This window comes from Sitophilus oryzae, unplaced genomic scaffold (genome assembly GCF_002938485.1).
Source record: "Sitophilus oryzae breed Bouriz unplaced genomic scaffold, Soryzae_2.0 scaffold_1621_pilon_pilon, whole genome shotgun sequence".
Lineage (NCBI taxonomy): Eukaryota > Metazoa > Arthropoda > Insecta > Coleoptera > Curculionidae > Sitophilus > Sitophilus oryzae.
The window spans coordinates 1,862,333-1,883,937 of record NW_022146305.1 but is presented as its reverse complement, the minus strand read 5'-3'; the positions used below and the strand labels follow the sequence as shown (position 1 = coordinate 1,883,937).

Sequence of the window (21,605 nt, the reverse complement as noted above, 5' to 3'; positions counted from 1 at the left end):
TAGATAGTTTTAGTGTTAAGAATAATAATTTTAAAAAATATGTGGTCATCTTTTGACAAGTTTATATTAGTTTATTAATTGCAGTAAACATTAGGTATGTGGTGTGAATATTTTATATGTAATTTTTTTTAAAATGTTTTAAATTATGTATTTTTTTCATATGACACAACACTGATGAAGACTATAATGTTAGCCGAAACGTTTTTTTTAAACCAAATAAAAATGATGTAAAACCAAATGAAAACTTAATCAGCGTTTTTCCCGAACCTAAATACCAAGAAAATCCGCCTTCGAAATGACGCCTTTTTTTCTATGATATTGTATTATTTGCAAATATAATTTTTCGAACATTAATAACAATACATCACTATTAGTAGATATTGAATGTTTTTTGTTAAATTAGATCGATTTTCAAACCCCAAAATTTAAAATATATTTTACATTTTACCCATTATCTTATGTACCTATTCATTATGTGTATATTGTAAAACATTTACTGTATTTATATGGTTCATAGTTTATTTGCCAAAGTATTTATTACTATAAATAGGTATATATATATATTGTATTTATTAACTGTATATTATGTATATTTCATGTAAATTATATCATTTTTAAAATACAAATAAAAAATACGAGGAATAATTATGTTTTCCATGTATTCTACAACATATTTATTAATCCGTAGTATCTAACTAGCGTGACGTCATAAATCTCGCTCCGAGGCTGTTCTATTAGAGACGGCATTGGTCTGATATTTAGAAATGTCAAAAGCTGATGACATTTTACTTTTGACAATTACGACATTTTGTGTTGATTTTTGCAAGAAGAGGAAGAATTGTCACTTGTTTTATTATTTTCCTTTTCTATTTCACGAAAGTAAAAAGAGTTACCTACCTGATTCGTTCAGGCTATGTTCAGGCACTCAATTTAAAGAATATCAGTAACTTTTTTGACAGAGGAATTTTATATTTGCCATGTTGGTAAAACGGTAACGGTCAAAATTCAAAGTTATTCATTTTATAGACTATACTATACCTTACCATATCATAATAACAATACCTTAATAGTGGAATGCCCAGAGACTTTTACCTCGGAATTCAATTACTGTCAATGTATTAATGTGTATTGTGTTTTATAGATAAAATACTAAAATGTTTACCCATTTTTTTTCGTTGCTTTTAATTTTTTATTTTAGTAATTTTAGTAAATTCTTAATTATTTCCTTCTCTTAATATTTTGATTTTTTTAATTCTTTTTCTAAGTAAATTTATTGAAATAAATAAATCTAATACATAAGCTATACCTATTCTGCTTATATTCTAATCATTGAAATTTTGATTGAAATCGAATTATACAGGGTGGCGCGTCATATACGACGCGGTTTTTGCAAGGAGAACAAAAGTTTGTATTGAAGTGAAATTTTCTGAGCTTATGTAAGTCAATTTAAAGTATTCTCTAAAATTATGGAGAGTTCTACAGGGTGTCTGTGGCCTTCAGAAAGAGTTCATAGACAATCCGCATCAATGTATAATTTGGGTTATTATTTGTTTGGGTGAAAATAATCTGCACCAATATGTTATCGAGGCACATAATCTCTCAATAATTTAATAGATTGCTCGTCATATTATATCAGTTCGTAGGAGATTAGGAAAAAAAAGATATTTATAGTATGAAAAATTAATTTATTTAACAAAATTTAATTGTGTGTGTAAGATGTGACAAAATAGTTACTTTTCTATTGGTTCTATCGGACTTTTTTCGACCATATAAATATTTATTTTTTGTAAACTTTAATGCATAAAATATTTTCAATCTAGTAAATAATTTAATGATTTAAATAAGACTAGAATCATTTCTCACATGGGTGGTCAAATTCTATAGTTTTCATTATATCAAACAGCCTCTGAATGTTTTCTTCAGTGCAAAACTCATCAAAATTTAATATAAATAATTTTTCCGGCCTGTAAATAAAATGAACAAATTTTTCCACTTTCATGATCAAAGGCTTTTAAATGGGTAAATAATTTCGAGTTATCCAGAGATTCGGATTCTTTTGCAAATTTTAGACAAATATCACATTGATGTATTTGAAGACCCTTTTTAATGATGTAGTCAAACATAATTAAAGGCATTTTGAATTGAAAACATTTCTCAGAGGCTGTTTGATATAATGAAAACTATAAAATTTGACCACCCATGTGAGAAATTTCCTCTTATTTACATCATTAAATGATTTATTAGATTAAAAATATTTGATGTATTAAAGTTTACAAATAAAGATTTATATAGTCGAAAAAAGTCCGATAGAACCAATAGAAAGGTAACTATTTTGTCACATTTTTAATTAAATTTTGTTAAATAAATTAATTTTTTATACTATAAATATCTTTTTTTTTCCTTATAAATAAACACATTTGTATCCCATTTTAAATAAGATATACAAATTACCAAAACTTAGAAATAACAGTTCAAAAGTTCAACAAAAATCCTACACGCGTTTTTAAAAAGAAACATATAACCACGCACTATGTCACTCCAGCAAGCGAATACGACACAGCATGGGTTTCCGGACTAAACGACTGGTGTATTTACACCACTCAATAGGCGTGTCGGATTTGCCGAACGGTTTCCGATGCAGTCGCTTTCTTTCGCATATGTTATAGGTAATTTGTGCCTTTACTTTTGGGCCTAGTCAACACATCTAGTAAGTCCCGGTCCCGAAGCAGGCCTTCTTGACATAAGATTTGCTTCATTTAATCTTCTTTTTGTAGTCCGTTAGTTAATATGTACAGTTCTTAAGTGCAATTCATTATCAATTTAAAAAGCTGGCAAACGGCGGTTTCTTAGCGATAAACTTACAATAAGTCGATCGTCTCGATTAGAAGTTCTCATACGAAGGTTCCTGGACGTCTAGGTTGACGTCCTCATGGACGTGATCATAATTCAAAGACCATTTAATATACTCTATGGTATTAAGGTATTTTTGGAACCAGAATTTTATAGCAAATAATAATTACATGATATATATTTGACTCACCCTGTATATCTATAAAAATATTTTTGAAATGTGAACTACTATTAAACATATATTTTGTAAAATGTTTGTAGTGAAAATCTCAAATAGGAATCCTGATACAGAGCTTTTCCAGAAAAAGGTGCCATCTTGTATGTGTGTGTGAAAGCAACGAATTTAAATAGGTAAACTTTGTAATATATCTTATTAACAATACAATGCAAAAAGTTTTATAAAAATTCGTTCGCAGTAAATGAATTCCGAGGTTTGTATCTCATAAGGGCTTAAAGCACTCCACTATAAAAACAAAAACTGAGGTATCACTTCACTGAAACAGAGTGCATAATACTGTGACACCCGGTATATATACGTTATTGACATTGACACCAAAGTGATCGATGAGACATATAAAACATGTATAACCAATAAAGACAGTGACGTGCACGCCAAGGGATCTGTAATGATGAGATGAAATAAATGAGACAAATATATGAGAACGGACCAAAAAGGTTGCAAATCATTGAGCTTAGCCTTTGTACGTTTGTCAATGTCAAGAGAGAGAGAGAAAAAATAGAGGATTTGTTGGACGGAAGACGGATAGAAAGAGACAGGTACACACTCTGCTGTTGAATCTTAGCCTTTCCTAGTACTAGTACCGAATTTTAGAGAAAACTATCATAGAAAAACAATTTATTCTGTAATTTTGAACAAATACGGTCAAAAATCGCGGAAAAAAACAGATATATTTTCAAAAAAATGTCACAATAATATACAATGGTACTTCCTATATAATTCTAATAATTTATTAAAATATACAGGGTTATTCAATTATTCATCTCATTCAACACAGAGTACTGTAGCCAAAAAATTATTAGGTTTATAGAAATTGTAAGTGATGGCATCATTGGAGGACAACTATAGCTACAATTTAAAATTATTTTCAAAAGGTACAGAGTGACCCAAATAAATAGAAAATATCAATGTTGTATTTTCTTAAATGGGACACCCTGTATATTATTACATTTTTAGTTTCTACGATTAAAATAAAGGTAAATTTACCTTTATTTATTTTTTGTATTAAACCCCACTTTAATCTTACCGTTTCTGAAATATTTACGTTTTTGTGAAAATGCAATAACAATTTTAATGGTGTATTTAAGTTTTTAAAACCGAATATTGTACTGAAGTTTTTCCATTTACTAAATTTTGTGTTGCAATAATAAAAATTATACTACCTTATACAGAGTGCCTAAAAATTTATATTAAATTACTAACTTTAAACGGCAATAACTTGTTTAATTTAAATGGAACACCCTGTATATTTTACGTGGATCAGATGCACAATTTAATTGTCTATCAAATTGGATTATACCATTTTTTACTTATCTCTTCAAGTTTTTGTAGAAAATGCATTTTTATATAATTTAGACCTCATTTATCAATATTCTCATGGAATATTGACATACATACATATTGAATAACCCTGTATAACTCTTGATAAATAATATGAACTGTAGAATTCTTAAAAAATACCCTGTATAATATTATTGTTTCTTGTAATGTATTAGGAGATTATATTTCAAGAATTATATTATATATGAGATATTTCAACAAATATGAACAAATCCTACCTGTAATAGGCTGAGATGGTTGATGTTGAACATTACTAGAAGTACCTGGAATCTCTGATGACGTTGATTGACTTTCTATACTGTGTTGCAAAGCAACATCTTGTTGATGTTGTTGATGCTGAGGAACTTGCTGAAAAATTACCAATTATTTATGTATATCATTTTATTTAAAATAATTTCTTAAGACTTACCAATGTTATTTGATGCAATGTATCTCCCTCCACACTTTCATGTGAACCTCCTCTTTGCAAGTCTGTAGAATCCCTGCTTTTCTGTGTAACACTACATCGAAAATTTCTTTAATTACACAGAGATAACTTGGGATATATAAGGAATATTTTACCTGTTATCTGGGTACCCTCCTGGATCAGACTTTATAACAGAACTAAGAATGTTTTGACTTAAAATCAGTTCATTCTGTGGTGGTTCTATTACAGGCTCCTGTCTTTCTCCTGAGCCTGAACCCGATGAAGACTTTCTTAACCTTTTTCTACATAGAAAATAAAAAACAAAATTATTTCTAACCAATTTTATCTCATTTTTAACCAAAACCCACCTCCTGCTGCCGGGACTACAGGGTGAAGGAGTTGATGTTTGCAAAGGCATTCCATCCGAGCTCCAGTTTGAATCTTGTGCAGTTAGAAGTTCAGTTTTGTCCATACTGGTTGTCTTGTTAATAGTTTGTTCCATTGGAATTTCGGCTAGACCTTTTATTTTCAACATTTCTGCTGTTTTGAGTATGTATGGAAGCTGTTCTTGTGACACATTCACCTCGCCGTAGTACATAAAATCTACCATTATTTTTAGATCTATGAATTTAACATCCTTCAGGATCACGATGGGATGTTGGCAAGGGTTTACAGTAAACAATGACTGTAAAATAAACAATATAAATAATATAATCAAAGTATTTCTATATTTTACCTGAAAATATGAACTACAAGCGGACAAAACAACTTTATGAGCTTGAAGGTGCTTTCCTTCAGCAGCCAGAGTGACATCAACAAGAGATTCGTTACTTAGAAGACTAGAAAACACAGATATGAAGTTGGGTTGGTGGTTATTCCATCGAAGACAATATTGTTGCATGGCCATGATTGCTGATCTGAAACTACGAGACACAATATCTTAATATAACAACCAGTTTTGAGTATTGAGTGTTTGTATCTCCTAGAGAATCTCCTCATAAGAGTGTACTATATTTATGTTTCTAAGAATCGCAATCGCGAAATGTCTTTTTTATTTATTTTCCTCTAATGTTTATGTAAGCGATAGCTTTGTAAGAATGTTTTACGTAGTAGTAAATCAATAAATACCTTAGAATGACCCCTGAAAAATAACCTTGAATTTTTCAACCGCCTCAACAAACAACACAGACTTTCTTGCAAGACACTTGTAAAAGAAAATTCGATATTTTCCTCCTTCGGCTTGCCCGAGACACCAAAACCACGCGAATACACAGCGAATTAACGAGGAAAAAACGGAAAATTAGCTTCACCGAACACAGTAAAAAACAAAACCGACCATTTTTATTTTTGTGAGTGACGTAATTGTTTACGTCATTTGTTTTTTGGACATTGGGAGATTGTCATGCGTAGGCACAGGTTTAATTAGTTGCCTATAGCTAGAATAAACATGCACAAAAATTTGTAAATAATAAATTCATGTTTTAAACAGTTTATTAACTTAATATGATACAATTTCTATACTTAATTATTGTTTATCTCCAGTTTTTACTTCTTCAATTGCCGGTGGGGCGTTTCTGAATTTTGGAAATTGTTCCCAAGGAGCTGATAATTCAAACCTTCTAAACTCTTGAGCCAGTTCCAAGGGCTCAATGACAACCCTCTTCTTCTCATCGTCGTACCTCACCTCTACATATCCACTCAAAGGGAAATCTTTTCTGAACGGATGCCCTTCGAAACCATAGTCAGTCAGAATTCTTCTCAAGTCTGGATGGTTAGCAAAGAACACTCCGTACATGTCCCATATTTCCCTTTCATACCAATTGGCTGCTTTATGTACCTCATTGCAAGAGTCTATTGGAGTCAGTTCATCTGTGTAAGTCTTTACACGAATCCTGGAGTTAAATCTTACCGACAAAATATTGTAGATTACCTGTAATTATATGAATAGACTTATTCTATGACTTTTACATTTAAAAAACTGTTATACCTCAAATCTGTAAGGTCTGGAAGGTACGTCCATGCCAGCAATGTCAGTCAAGTTAGTGAATTGACTGTTGTGATGGTCTTTCAGGAATTGTAGTACTGGAACGACTCCTTCCGGTACTATAAGCAGTTCCAGTTCGTCTCCGGCAGTGATCTGTACTCTCTGGATGTATTTTGGAAGGCAGTCGGCAACATATTTACCGAAATCAGTGAGTTGACTGCGAGCAATGAAGTCAAACTTCCTCACAGTGGCTATGAAGTTGGTTTTTGATTAAAACTGAATGAAAAGAACGTTAAATACTCACGCCTAGTCTCTGCAGGAGGAACTTTGTCAGCAGCAGTGCTCTGAAGTCTCGTTACACTTGATACCACTGAAAATTATTATATAATAAGGCATGTTATGTTAAAAATTCGTATAAACAATTACCTCCATTTTGTACTGTTGGAGAACGAATGGTTTTGGTAATTTGCCTTAAAATCGAAGCCATTTCTCCAGTAAAATCGTGTTACCTAACAAAAATATTGACAAATCTGTCAGGAAAAAAAAGTGTGGTTAAGTTTTTTGACGAGCTGTCAGTATTGGGTCATTTGAACTACAGTTCAGAGTCATAAATAAATAAGTATAGTGTCGGGGGGCTATTTCAACTACTAGCGTATACCTCAGAGTAACAAATAATTAAATTAAATTATTTTTTTATTAAATTTCTATTCAGGTTATTGTTTTTTTCTACAAAATCTTCGCTATATTTTGGTTCTTGGTATCGTTTTTGTTAAATAAAATAAAAATTATACTTTGTCTCTGACCTTGGTAAATTTTAAGCATCGCACATCGATTTTTAAGTGTATGCCCAAAAAAGGAAGACAATTCCGAAGCACCCTTGACCTTTCGAAAGTTCAGATCATCCCCTGGAATTCTGAGAAATGGCTCGATGCAGGGGGGAAGCGTTCCAGAAAAGTTTTTGCGATACAGACTGGGATTATTTGAAAAATATCCTATTTTATGTAAAGGGATTTATGTTTAAATTATTCTTCGTGCAGTGAAAATTCTTGAATTTATATGAAAAACAAAATTTGAAAAACCCTTTTCTTTGGTTGAAGGCGATTTTCCAAAAAATCGATATACTTGGATAGGGGGACGATAACTAAATTACGTAACTTACGTCATACAGTTTTCTTGGAAAAACGATGCTGCTTTCCTTTCCTGGAAAACCTCGTCACAGTCTTATTATTCAATGAACCTAGCCAAAGAAATATATGGAATTCAATTTTTCATTTGATAAAATTAAAATTTTCTTAGTATATTTTCTAAAGAAGTTTTTAGTAGTAAAAATTCATTAAAATTGACTTTATAGATGTCTTAATAGTGCATTATATGCAATTTTAAGAACAAATTGAGCGTAATTATAGAAAGTTTTACTGCCAAAAACACATAATGTCTTTTTAAAGATCGTTAAATGTGTCGATAAACAGGTAGAAATAACCTGTTGGAAGATAAGCCCAAAAGTTGTAGAGATTCAGATGCAGTGAGTCACAACTTCACTCCATATTCAACATTCCGCATACAAAATAGTAAATCAACGACGGCTTGTAAATATTTAAATAGGTTCGTTTAGATTTCTTTATGATTTTTCACCATCAGTTTGGAGCAACCAGAATAATGGTGGAATATATTTGTCACGGATTCGTTAATTTCTTCCGGGTTTATACAGAGGGGATCTAAGAAACGGTAAGAGATACAGAGTGGATTAAATGAGAGTAAAGTTGCCGGTCAGTGAGCTCAATGGTAATCGGTTTAGTAATTATTGAACTTATCTTTGTCATTTCCGGAAATATGGCGGTAAAACTGAAATTTCCGGTTTTGGTTTTTATTTTTTTACGAGTTTATTATCATAAATGAACAGTGCTTTCCATAAAATTAATAAAATGAAAAATATACGAAATAATATACATGTACTGATTTCTTTCGAAAATCGACAGCTATGAAACTATATGATCCCTTCCCCGACACAAACGGTACTTACATTGTGAGACAGGAAATTGTAGAGAAACAAGCCCTATAACATAGTATACAACATTTTAATGAATAGTGCTTTCCATAAAATCAATAAAATAAAAAATATACGAAATAATATATCTACATGTACTGATTTCTTTCGACAATCGACAACTATGAAACTATGAAGCCTTCCTGGTCACAAACGGTACATTGTGAGACAGGAAATTGTAGAGAGGAACAAGCCCTATAACATAGGATACAACATTTTAATGAACAGCGCTTTCCATATAATCAATAAAATGAAAAATATACGAAATAATATATCTGTACGGATGTTTTCCGAAAATGGAGGAACAAGCCCTATAACATAGGATACAACATTTTAATGAACAGTGCTTTCCACAAAATCTACAAATGCATTCTCAAAGAAACTTATTCAGCGTTATCCTTTGGCGACGTAAAAAATCACTTAAAACGTTACTTTTTTCTGACACCATCATTTTTTTTAAATACCTATGTTTTTTTTATTTCTTTTTTTTTGAAGCTTATGACATGACGTCCCAAATACAATAAAAAATAAAATAAAAAATCCAGGTATATAAAAAAAAACAAAGTTGTTAATGCTCCCAAAGAAACAAGACGTCCTAAAGCCCTAAGTGTCAGCGACTTCTCTTTTTTGTCTAAATATTAATTTTATGTCATTAAGTAATGTGTTGGTAAGTTAATTATTGTTTTAAAATATAATAAAAAAATAAATTATAAATCGTAGGGGGGTAATTACCTCCATTACCCTCCCCTACGCTTCGCCAGTGCGTCATTCATAGAAAAATCAAAAGTTTTCGTCCCATATTTCACTCAGTCTTATGTCCGAAAAAAGAAAGACCGTAAGCTTTTTTGACAGCGATCTTTTTCTATGCCTGCTGTATATTATTCCACCTGTGAGGTGAGTCATAGGGCCCTTTGTAACGCAAGTTAAGTCTCCTTCATGCCCTTTGCCCCTCCCATACACCTCTTGCACCTCGAACGACTTCACAAGTGGCCGACAGGTTCAGGTCGTGTACAGGGTGGATCAAGTGGAAATTTGAAAAAATTGTGTTTTTTATAGTGTTTTTTTCTTTACTATAATGTTCGGTTCGGGTGGTATAAACTATTTTAATGACACAAATTGTCATTAAAAGGTACAAAAATTTATAATACCGTATGATCGAAAAAAAACGGCGTCCAGTTGGCTTGGAAATGACGATCGATGACATTTCCCATATAATTTTACATATAAAATGTCAGCGATCTTCATTTCATAGCCATCGTTGACGCCGTTTTTATTCGATCATACAGTATATTATAATCTCTAACTATTTTTATAATACCTAGAAGTAACACATTTTAGTCTTTTGTTCCTATATAGGTATAATAAATTTTACAACAGTTTCGACACTTTCTCTCTTCAAACAGGAACCGATATCAGGTAGAATTATCATATTTATTAGATATTAATACCTGCTCATAAAAGTTAATTTGGGATCAGAGATTTTAAATTCTTCCTAGAAACCATTTTCTTAAAATTATAATAACGTTTAAATTAAAATTATAAAACTGAAGAATATTATGTAAAAAGTCAACAGAAATGACTATATAACACAATTTTATAGTCGGTATAGGTATTATAAATGCAGCAGAACGACGCGGGGTTTTTTCCATTGTGTTTTTCGAAGACCTTTTGCCAAGGTACACATTTGTACCTGTTTCGGAGGATGTTAGGTGAACCCAAACAACTCGCCATGTCTAATTACCATCATGGTATCCCTCGGTCCCGGTCATAGCCACTCAGCACCAATAAAATAGGTGACCAAAGCTATTTAGCGAGTGGACCAAATCAGGAACACTTGATTATACATTCAATTGAAAAAAATTGCGAAATTTTTGGTGAGCTCTAATACAAAATAAAGGGAAAGACTTGAAACCAATATACAATATTTAGTTGTCAGAATATGGAAACACTCAGTATGAGCCTTAAATAAGTGCAAATATTTTCAGGGCTGGTCGATCTCGATAAAAGAAACATATTTTCTCTATACCGTTTTTCAAATAAGTCCAAAATAACCGAGTTATTCTACTTCGAAAATAAAAAAAAATATATTTTTTGCTTAAACTTTGAGAACCACTGGATCTTGTCTGAGTTTTCCTTCTTGTAAATTTAATCTATTACTTATACCGGGTTTTGCATCGTCGGACGGGACATAGGAAATCCCATGTAAATTTTAATGGGGTCAATTATTGGCTTCCCTAATTATTTTAGAGAATAATTCTATTTAGGTTTATTGAAGAGCACTAAAACCCACGTTCAAAAGAATAACTTTAGATATTTTTGATTAGCTCGTTTACGAGTTATCGCCGATTTCTTTTTAAATATTTCTCCTTTCTTATGGCCCTGTATTTACTTATGAGCACCAGTCAAGGTAAAAGATAACTGTCAAATGAAGTTGTCATTTCAGAAATTTACCTATTTAGTGCTTTATTATTATTGAAAACTCATTCCCACATCGGAAATCTTAAAGATGTATTTATAAATACAAATTAACATGAATTAAAGTAAAATAAAGTAATCAATTACAAGGTTAATTATAGTATTATTACAATATTCAATAATTTATTAATTTAGGTACTATTAAATTGTTAGAACTTTAGGATTTAAGAAGATGTTCAAATATTCCTCCATCGACTGCTAGACAATAACACAGGCGATCATAAAATTCTCTTCTTACATTCGCTAGTTGGTAAACGGAAATTCTATTGCATTCGGCAGAAATAGCATTTTTTAACTCGTTTAGATTTGGGTATTTTTTATCCTTGTATATACTGTTTTTTAAATGGCCCCTGAGAAAGAAATCATTTGGCGAAAAATCAGGAGACCTTGCTGGCCAATTTACTGTATGATTTAGGACAATAACGTTTCCGTTAAAACTATTTTCTAAATATTCCCGAACAGCCAGGGTACTATGTGCCGGGCAGCCATCCATTTGGTACCAAACTTCCTGATTTTCCCTAGCGGCATCATGAAAAGCAGGTAAAATATGATTTTCGAGTAGTTCCAAATAATATTCTGCATTTAAATTTCGCGTAAGAAATAATGGCCCGATAATATTGTGTCCGAATATCCCTGCCCAAACATTTACTTTCTGTGGATATTGCGTCCTTGTTTCGACAAACCTGTGTTGGTTTTCTTTGTTCCAATATCGATAATTTTGAACATTGGGTTTATTATTTAAGGTAAACGTGAATTCGTCAGTGAAACATATGTTTTTTTAAAATTCCCTATCTGTGTTTGCTCTTTCCATCATATCAAAACAAAACGCCTGCCACTGTATTTCGTCCCCATCTCGTAGCTCTTGGTGCTGTTCATATTTGAAGGAATAGTATTTATGTCGTTTCAAAATTCGAAACGCTGTAGTGTGATCTATTCCTATTTCATCCTCAAGTTTCCTTGTGCTGATCTTTCCATCATTCTCTTCCTCGCACAATAAAATTTCCAAGTCGGTATCATTTCTTGCATCTTCTCTTTGTTCCTGCCTTGCTTCACATCTGCAGTTATTTATTAGGGTATCTTTGGTCTCAAATCTCTGGATATTCCTTGCGATTGTAGATTTTACAGGTATCGGTCTATTCGGATACAGAGCAGCAAACATGTCCGATATCTTTTGATAACTATTTCCTTGATAATACCATTTAATCATCAATACTTTTTCTTCGGTAGTCTAATTCATGGCTAATATTTTCGATGTAGGTATGAGTTTTTAATAATAATAATAAAGCACAAAATAGATAAATTTCTGAAATGACAACTTCATTTGACAGTTATCTTTTACCTTGACTGGTGCTCATAAGTAAATAGAGGACCATAAGAAAGGAGCAATTTTTAAAAAGAAATCGGCGATAACTCGTAAACGGGCTAATCAAAAATATCTAAAGTTATTCTTTTGAGTGTGGGTTTTAGTGCTCTTCAATAAATCTAAATAAAATTATTCTCTAAAATAATTAGGGAAGCCAATAATTGACCCCATTAAAATTTACATGGGATTTCCTATGTCCCGCTCGACGATGCAACACCCGGTATGTTGCCACATTATCAAGAAATTATGTTTTTTTTTAACTTAAAACTAAAAACACAACTCCAAATTTTAATCCGTGTTTCTAGGGCAGAAATATACTACCCCAAAAATATTTGCACTTATTTCACCCTGTATAAAAATAACTACTGTGATAGATACAGTTTCAGCACTTCATGAGATAAGGGTTGTACTTGTAGGGAACTCTCAACAATTTTTTCCGATTTTTCAGTTACGCCTTTGCGTAAGACAGGGGTTGATATGATCAAAATAATCAAAATAGGGTTTCTATGGTAAATTTTAAGCATTTTTATGGTGCGGGTTGTCCTGTTTCACCCAACAAAACCATCCATCTTCGCCGGTCGCAGTTTATTATCCTTTTTCCATCTTTTTCTTTGTTTTCCGCTCTTTTTCATCACCGCGTCGGAGCCACTACCGTCGCGCCATCTAGACGAAGACAACTATCTACTCTTCCCCTAACATTTTCACTAAAAACACCCATATTTTATCGAATTTCCATTGGAAAAACATAAATTTAACGTTTTCCCATCAAAATTTCGTCTAAAAGTTCGGTTTTTCTTTGAAAAAATCAGATTAAAATGGGTTTAAGGTTTTCCGGAGTAGTTCAGGATCAGTTCAGGAGTGTTAAAACGATCGAACCTCTTTCCGATGTTGATGGCCACAATAGCATATAGACGGAAAAGAAGGGAATTCAGTTATTGAACGGTTTCTTTGACGGAACGAGCGCGTACAGTGCGCCATATTGTTGCGCGCTGCTCAGAAATTCACAGCAGGATTGTGGGTGTTTTTGTGAGAGTGTTCGTGCTAAAATCCTGCTTAAAAACACTACTCCTTTTAGTGATTCCCGCGATTTCACCCCTTTTATGTATGGATAAAACCTCTGTGTAGCATGGGCATGGTCCCGAGTTGTGTGAAAGTGCGCTAAAGATCGTCGGTCACCACAGTAATATTATTATTATGCAGCAGTTTGTGTTGTAAGGGATTTTTCTTCTCAACTTGTTCAAAGAAAAGGTAAATAAATATTTTAATATGGTTTGGAGGAATTTTTTATTTACATGGGTGCGAAATATAATATGTTATGCAAGGTATATTTGCTAATTGGTGTGGAATGGACGGTCGAGATTCCTATAGTAGGTCACGCCATGAACGCACCTATGATATGTTGAAAAAATATTATTTTTTTTTAAATTGATACTGATCTATATACGTATAGTTTCTCTTAGAGTTACATATATTACAGATAGAAAAAATAAAGTAGCACTGCCTAAAGTTATCTGAAATTAAATGCAAACTAAAGCAGGTCTACTTCAGTTAAAAAAAAGATTTGTATCAAGATTAGTAAAAGAATATAAAGAAAATCTATGTATCTATAAGTTATTCAATGGTTTGAAATGGTTATGAATGTTTCTATTTTGACATTATTTAAAAAATATCTATTTTTTTTAAATAAATAACTATTTTTCTTTGAAGGATTTTCTAATTATTATTGGCTGACCTTACTGAGCTTATAAATTAGAAATTTTTAAACGATTTTGACTGTATTAATATCTGAACATTGCTAATTAGATGTATCCAGCTAAAATAATATAATTAAATATGTTTTTGAAATTCCAAATTAGAGTTTTTAAGTCATTTAATATTTATTTAGGTGAAAATTCGCTTGTAGGGTATAGTTTAATTACTATAGCTTGTTATGGATAAAGTTAATTGTGCGTTACGCATTTTGCGAAATCGGTACCGAACGTTAAAAACCGTTAATATTATTATTACACAAATAAAAATATTATCTCTAATCGACAGCAAGATATGCATTTCATACATTTCGATATTATGATTTTTTTTATATCTATAGTGCATACAGAAATACTTGAAATATATAGAAACATATACAGAAAATACTATTTTCCTGTGAATCAAAAAATGTCTCGGATAACTGTCACTGTCGTGTATCTTGTCTTTGGACAGACTAAACATAGAGAAATATCTCTTGTTGCAATAGCCACATAGGTCATTTTCAATGTTTTTTAATGTTTTATTTCATGTATAGTCCGTACAGAAATGCTTGAAACACATGATCCAAAGTACGGATGTTCTTTTCTACTGGCCAGACATCTAGAATTACTCTGATTTGGATACGAATAAAAATAGGTATTCTCTCGAATCGACAGCAATATTACTTTCATACATTAAAATTACATAAGTTCAAGATTCCAAATCTAAAATAATATTTCTGTTACTATAACAGCCACGTAGGTAAATTTTATGAATGTATTTCGAATTTTTAAAGTTTTTTCCATGTATAGTTCGTACAGAAATGCTTGAAACACTTGTTCTAAAATACGCATATTTTTTCATTGGCTAGACGTATAAAGAGACTCTGATTTGGTAGAAATATTCTCCCGAATCGACAGTCTTATGACTTTCATACTATGATATTTTATTTTATTTACCTAGGTATAGTGCACACAGAAATACATGAAATATGCATAATACGTTAAGTTCAACATTTTAATTAGTCACGTAGGTAATTTTCATGTATTTTGTACTTTTGAAATTTTATATAGTTCGTACAAAAATGCTTTAAACACATGATTTAAAATATGGATTTTTTTGTTGGCTATTCGTATATTGGGTACACGTATTATTGAATTAGAGACAATATTTTTATCCGTGTACAATATGGTACTAGTATTAAAGTGAACGGCTAAGAAACTATCACATCTGGTCCAAAAGCGGTACTGCTAACGTAAACTAGACCGTTTACGTAATATTTGCACGTTTTTTTCTTTGCCTAGAAGATTGTAAAAAATTCGATGCGGACCATAAGGGATTTGAAAGGTTTAAGTGTGTACAGGGTGGTTTACAATATATTATACTGGATGTCTCAATAACCCTGTTAAAATGGAGTAATTTGTTGCTATAGAAACTTTAGAAGTTTGCATTTTTAGAGTAGTAAATAGACTTAAAAATATATTAAATAGTAGTACCCAATCTGATACAACTTTCGGTTGATTATGGGTAGTGGCACTGGTTTTTTTTGAGTTAAAATGACATTTAACAGCTGTCTATGGTAGAATTCTAATTCTTGACAGAGATTACTCTTGGTTTTGTCTACATAAGATATATTTTACCATTCAAACGAATGTTTAACTTAAATTCTTTATTGACATTTTTATGTTGAAATATGTTAACATGGTTTAAGATATTTTAAATATCCTGTAATATATATGGGGTGTTGTTTAAAATCGTACAGTTAATGTAATAGTAATTGTTCTAGCGAATTTTTATTATAGTTAAGTAAATTTATTCTTAACTTCGTATTTGTGACTGAATTCTTTCCTTGGAATACTGGGAACGCTCGGTATATTACACTCTCAAAAATTCCATTTTTGTCGTTTTATGTTGCAGTAGTTCGGGCCTACTATGCACACTCCCGAAGGAACTCTGGAAAGGGGAGTTTTGCCACCCAGTTCAGCACCGGCGGTACTACAGCCGACGTTTCGAAGAGACGAAGACGATGAAGGGTGTGTTTTGTCACTGCCCAATCAGGACGAATTGGATGCTGGCTGGTGAGTATCTTGTATAAAGAATGAAAAAAAAAAAGATGAAAATTGCCAGTACAAAGCCTAGAACGTTCAGTGTTCAGTGCTATGCTATACAGCTTGGTTTTCCTGTTGCGATTGTATCGACGTTAGTACCATGGGAAACAGTACCTTGCTCTTCATTGTTCTCATTTTTTATTTTATTCGTCTCTCTTTTGTTCGAACTGTTTTAATTTTCTTTATTTCGTTGTGCTTGTTTATCACTTGCAGGCTGTGTAAAATATTTTAATGCATAAATTAAGACAACCGATGTTTCAACCCATTCCATGTTTGAAACATTTGTCTAAAAAATATATTTAAAGATATTAGACTACTCTTGTATTTTTAAACATGCCTTTGTTCTTATTTTTCATTACCAATTTTACCATAAAAATAGTTGGAATTAGTAATCAAGAACTAAGTTTAAATTTATAATACAGTTAGTATTAATCTTTGTTTTTCTTTATTTCCATGGTATAATAATTATGCATACATCATATCATAATTCAGCTAAAGTCTATCCAGCCCGAGAATACATGACAGTGACACTTGTGTCACTGTCATTTTAACTGACAGGTACATTGTATTTTCTGTCATTTTTTTGGTGTCATCTGTCAAAATCTTCCCTGATTCGTTAATCAGACTTTAGTTTCCCAAAATAACAATAAAAAATGTATTTCTATCTAAATGAAGCATAAAAATTGGAAAAGGGTTATTGAAACACCCTGCAGATATATGATTTTTACCTCTTTTTAGAAGGGATGAAATAAAAAGGGATTATATCAGGGGGATTTAATAACCTAACCAGATTGTTATGTTTATCGCACGATTTGTCAAGGACGTCGCACAATAATTGACAAAATAAACAAACAAAATGCGATAAAAGCGCAGAAGAATTGAACGTAATCATTGGGAACAAGCGAGTAGGTTTACAAAGAAGCTAATAACACTTAAATGATGATTTTGCAAAAATATTATTAGATTGGTTAGGATTTGGGTTGCTTCGGTTAGCTTTTCTTTGTGGAGGGTGTTAAGCTGTGGTTTTTATATTTTAATAATTAACTGTGATTTTGTAAAAATAGTATTAGATTTATTATTAGATTGGTTAGCATTTTAGACACTTTTAAATGATTTTTTTTGGTTCAAAAGTGATGAACAGATAATATTTTATGTATTTATGCTTACAAAAATGGAAAATGGAAATCAAGCATTTCCGCAGGAAATTTTTTATTTTCCTGAGTTTGTAAGCGCTTCTAAAAGGCAAAAATATATTTATTTTTCATATAACTGATTTCAGCTATTCTAAAGTCTATTAAATTTCCTCAGAAAATGGATACAGTTTATTTCCGCAGGAAAATTTTTATTTTCCTCAATTCGTGAATGTTTCTAAAAGGCAAAAATATATTTATTTTTTATATAACTGATTTCAGCTATTCTAAAGTCTAATAAATTTCCTTAGAAAATGAAAACAGCTTATTTCCGCAGGAAAATTTTCGTGGTTATATTGTTCAGAAAAATATTAAAATTAAAACGCAAAATGTATTTTTTTTATAGCAGATTTCAGTTATTCTAAAGTGCGAAATTTGGAAATTACGCATTTCCGCAGGAAAATTTGTGTTTTCCGTGGTTCATAGTAGCTTTTTAAAGACACATTTTTTTTTCTAATAACTGATTTCAGCTAAACGAAAATTGACCCTTCAAAGATACTACCTACAGTGGTGGCCAAAAGTATGGAAACTTTTTTAATTTGTCATTTAGGCTGAGAAATTAAAATATGAAATAAAAAGACTTATATAATCGTGACCTACAAATAATTTCCTACAAAACCTAATACATTTAAATAAAAAATTACAGGTATCAAAAAATATATAAAAAATTATGAATATTTTCTTGGTCAAAAGTATGGAAACTTAAGAAGAATGTTTATTAAAATTCAAGATAATATAAAAATTACTAATATTTAGTGGAATATCCCTTTGAATTAATTACTTCTCTACATCTTCGTGGCATCGAATCGATCAATCTCGTACAATCTTTATTGGAAATGGCCGCCCATTCAGTTTTTAGCACTTCCCATAATTCATTTTTTATTTGAAATAGAATGGCTTCGAATTTTGCTATCCAAATGGTCCCTAAATTTTCTATGGGGTTAAGATCCGGAGACTGTGAGGGCCAATCCATTAGTGGAACATTATGTTCATTTAACCAATTTTGAACAAACCGAGATTTGTGCTTGGGATCATTGTCTGGCTGGAACAACCATCTGAGTAGCATTTCTTCATCAGCATGAGGCAGCATATTATTCTCCAATATGTCTTTGTACAAAAAACGGTCCATTATCCCATCAATTTTAACAAGAGGACCAACACCTGAGCGAGAAAAACACCCCCATACCATTATACTCCCACCCCCATGTTTTACTGTGGGCATCTGGTACTTGTGTCTGTACCGTGTACATTTTGGTCTTCGGACATAATGTCTCCCGTCACTACCAAACAGTTGAAACTTGCTTTCGTCGCTAAACAGTACAGTATTCCATTTCTGATAAGACCAGGTGAGATGATCTTGAGCAAATTTAAAGCGGGCCATCCTATTTTTCTTTGATATCAGTGGTTTCTTCACCGCAACTCTTCCAAAAAGTCCCATGTCATCCAACCTTCTTCTCACCGTGCGTGCAGACACCGATATTCCCCTTTCACCCATTTCTCGAGAAATGTCTGTGGATGTTTTTCTTGGATCTCCCATTGATATTCTCTTCATTACTTTCATTGTCCTGTTACACAACTTTCTTGGTCTTCGTTTTATTAAATTTATGAATTATTTTCGAAACGGTGCCTTTTAAAATGTTTAAAGTTTTACTTATTTGAATTTGTTTATAACCGCTCTTGTATAATTCAACTATTTTATTTTTTAAATCCGTAGAGAAATATTTAGACTTGGGCATGATGTTTATATTTATCTGAAGCAAATCGTACCGTTTATCAGCTTAAACTAAATAATTTTAATGTATTTATTTATGGTTTCCATACTTTTGGCCACAAGAAATCTATTGTTCTCCTACAAAAACTGCTAAACAGATTTTTTTCGCTGTGTAATTTTTGGAATACTTTTATTTGCTGATAAGCTGTTCATTTATATTCCTGAAAGTTTAAGCATAGCAATATTTTCTGTGATATTTTAAAAAGTAAAAAGTTTCCATACTTTTGGCCACCACTGTATGTTGTTTCTATCGGGCAGTACCGTCAATTCAGCAGACTTGCACCGATGTAAACGTATTCATTACATTTTATCGGGACAATCCACCGAGTCGAACGAACGCTTCAGTACCTTGTGACCGGAGATAAACCCAAATCCGATTCCTCATTGGCGGGTACCACTCCGTCCGTAGCTTTTCAGTTCGTACAACTACGTGGTCGGTACACCGTAGTACTTAACGCACGAAAAATTCTGTCAAAATTCCTTATTTTTCGTGCGAGAAAAACTCCAAAAAGTACCTCAAAGTTTCGGATAGTACTGTCGAATTTTCCGATGTTCAAGGCTAGTGTTTCCTCATGTGCAGCTATCTATCTAGTATTTTCGGTGTTATGAAGGTACCAAGCGTGAAGCCTGGACGAGTTTTGAGCGTGTTCACAGTGGAAGAGTACTCGAATAACGCAAATAGGTTGGTTGGATATGTTTAAAAATAATTAATTTGTAAAAAAATCAGGTTAAAATACTTTTATATCGAAAACACAGACAGAGATAAAAAAAAGTTCTTATCTTTCCAATGTATTTTCAGTAAACTCTTGACGTATTACAGCGTCATAAAATAATAGTACCACCTTTAGTGCGTGATGTGATTAAATTAAAATTATCATAATATATTGACACGCGTTTTGGGGATCTCCATATTCGGGTATGGCGAGCTAAATTTTTTCTCCTTTTGGATTGCGCAATGGTATTTTATTATTATTAATTTGTTAATTAAATACTTTATTTTAGATAGTTTAGTTATCTCTAGATTGAAAAAAATATATATCGGCCTAATTAAATGAGATTTTTGAGTATAAAAATTCCGTAGATTGGAGTTTGTGTTATCTATCTGTATCTGTAGTAGTAGCGGAACTCAAGTGGGGATTTTGAGATCCTTTTTTTATTTTTTATGGAATGTTTAAAAATGAAAAAATTGTATTTTAGGCCCCCATACTATACGCTGTAATTAACGCTGTACCAAAGTTTACAGGCTGCACTGAATGTTGATAAAATTGTTGTGAACAAAAGAATTGTGTGTTATTGTTGTTTTTATTGGTGTTGTTGTAGGTCCAGCATGATGTTTTATCGAATTGATTGCTGTTGAATATTATTTTACCTCAAGATAAAAACGGGTATTTAGATAAAAATATTATTGATTGAAGTAAAATTTACTGTTAATAAAATGACGTATTTTCGGTACATATACTTGCCATGTTTTTAATTTGTGGCTAAACGGAATATTTTTCTAAAGATTTTTTAAAAGATGGGTTTTTTGATTTTTTTTATTCGTTCTACGTATTACTTGCAGGGTTCATAGTAGTTTAAAATCTGTTGAAATTTATGTTGATTCTTAAATCATCGGAATTTCAAGTTTCAAGGTTATGTCAAATTTAGCTAAATTTTCGCTATTTTATGTCCAATAAAATTAAACTTTGAAAATTTAAAATTTCCTAATATTTCTATTTCTAAAACTCCTTTATTAATACTTGCTTCTCTGGACAGAGACAATATTTTACTACTATTGTGAATTTTATGTATCGTAACAATCTTCAGACGCATAAAAAAAGTCCCGAAAGGTCCTAAAAACCTCCCTATCGTTTCCGAAAGGGCCGAAAATTCCTCTTTAATTACATTACTGTATGCACCCTAAAATAGTTCTTTTTTTCTCTCTCTCTGTATGCACTTGGGGTCGTGGATGTCTCTTGGGGTGAACGCGTGTCACAGGTCGGTAAATAATAAAAATTACTTTTTCTTTCTCAGCACACTCTGCTTCCCCTACTTTTATAAGGGTGAAATAAAAGGGAATCTTGTTAGGAGATATCTAACGCCTACATAAAAATAAATGTGAAAATAG

At 31.8% G+C, this 21,605-nt stretch overlaps 3 protein-coding genes across 9 annotated transcripts in view; 1 reads left to right on the top strand and 2 right to left on the bottom strand.

The window, feature by feature from the left end:
• Positions 1–6,208, bottom strand: part of LOC115880327 (longitudinals lacking protein, isoforms H/M/V-like) — a 32,014-nt gene extending 25,806 nt beyond the window's left edge. For all 5 annotated transcript variants that reach the window (XR_004049836.1, XR_004049835.1, XM_030897529.1 and 2 more), the window contains exons 1-6: positions 5,964–6,208; positions 5,572–5,758; positions 5,204–5,520; positions 4,991–5,137; positions 4,839–4,929; positions 4,648–4,777 (exon numbers count right to left, since the gene is read on the bottom strand). Coding sequence is in view for 3 of the 5 variants with exons in the window: in XM_030897529.1 (XP_030753389.1) it covers positions 4,648–4,777; positions 4,839–4,929; positions 4,991–5,137; positions 5,204–5,520; positions 5,572–5,742 (856 nt within the window). In the remaining 2 variants the exon portion in view is untranslated. The remainder of the gene's footprint in view (positions 1–4,647; positions 4,778–4,838; positions 4,930–4,990; positions 5,138–5,203; positions 5,521–5,571; positions 5,759–5,963) is intronic.
• A 100-nt stretch (positions 6,209–6,308) lies between these two features.
• On the bottom strand, positions 6,309–7,395 carry LOC115880360 (NADH dehydrogenase [ubiquinone] iron-sulfur protein 3, mitochondrial-like). Its single transcript, XM_030897571.1, has 4 exons — positions 7,246–7,395; positions 7,124–7,189; positions 6,823–7,070; positions 6,309–6,765 (listed from the first exon to the last, which is right to left on the bottom strand). The coding sequence occupies exons 1-4, from the start codon at positions 7,304–7,306 to the stop codon at positions 6,361–6,363; spliced, it is 780 nt and encodes a 259-aa protein (XP_030753431.1). The 5' UTR covers positions 7,307–7,395; the 3' UTR covers positions 6,309–6,360.
• Positions 7,396–13,639: 6,244 nt separating this feature from the next.
• The window catches only part of LOC115880309 (mitogen-activated protein kinase kinase kinase 13), a 30,015-nt gene continuing 22,049 nt past the window's right edge, over positions 13,640–21,605 (top strand). Inside the window, exons 1-2 of one of the 3 annotated variants that reach the window (XM_030897494.1) lie at positions 13,640–13,949; positions 16,347–16,507. In XM_030897494.1, the coding sequence (XP_030753354.1) occupies positions 16,362–16,507 (146 nt within the window). In that variant the 5' untranslated portion in view covers positions 13,640–13,949; positions 16,347–16,361. Of the gene's footprint in view, positions 13,950–16,346; positions 16,508–19,875; positions 20,181–21,605 lie in introns of those variants that run through there. The other 2 variants (XM_030897496.1, XM_030897497.1) reach the window with 2 other exon arrangements.

Coding starts and splice junctions, on each gene's coding strand:
- LOC115880360 (XM_030897571.1), bottom strand. CDS start 7,306: ATGGCTTCGATTTTAAGGCAAATTACCAAAACCATTCGTTCTCCAACA. Junction 7,190..7,245: donor TCCAACAGTACAAAATGGAG/GTAATTGTTTAT, acceptor AATAATTTTCAG/TGGTATCAAGTGTAACGAGA. Junction 6,766..6,822: donor CCAGACCTTACAGATTTGAG/GTATAACAGTTT, acceptor ATATAATTACAG/GTAATCTACAATATTTTGTC.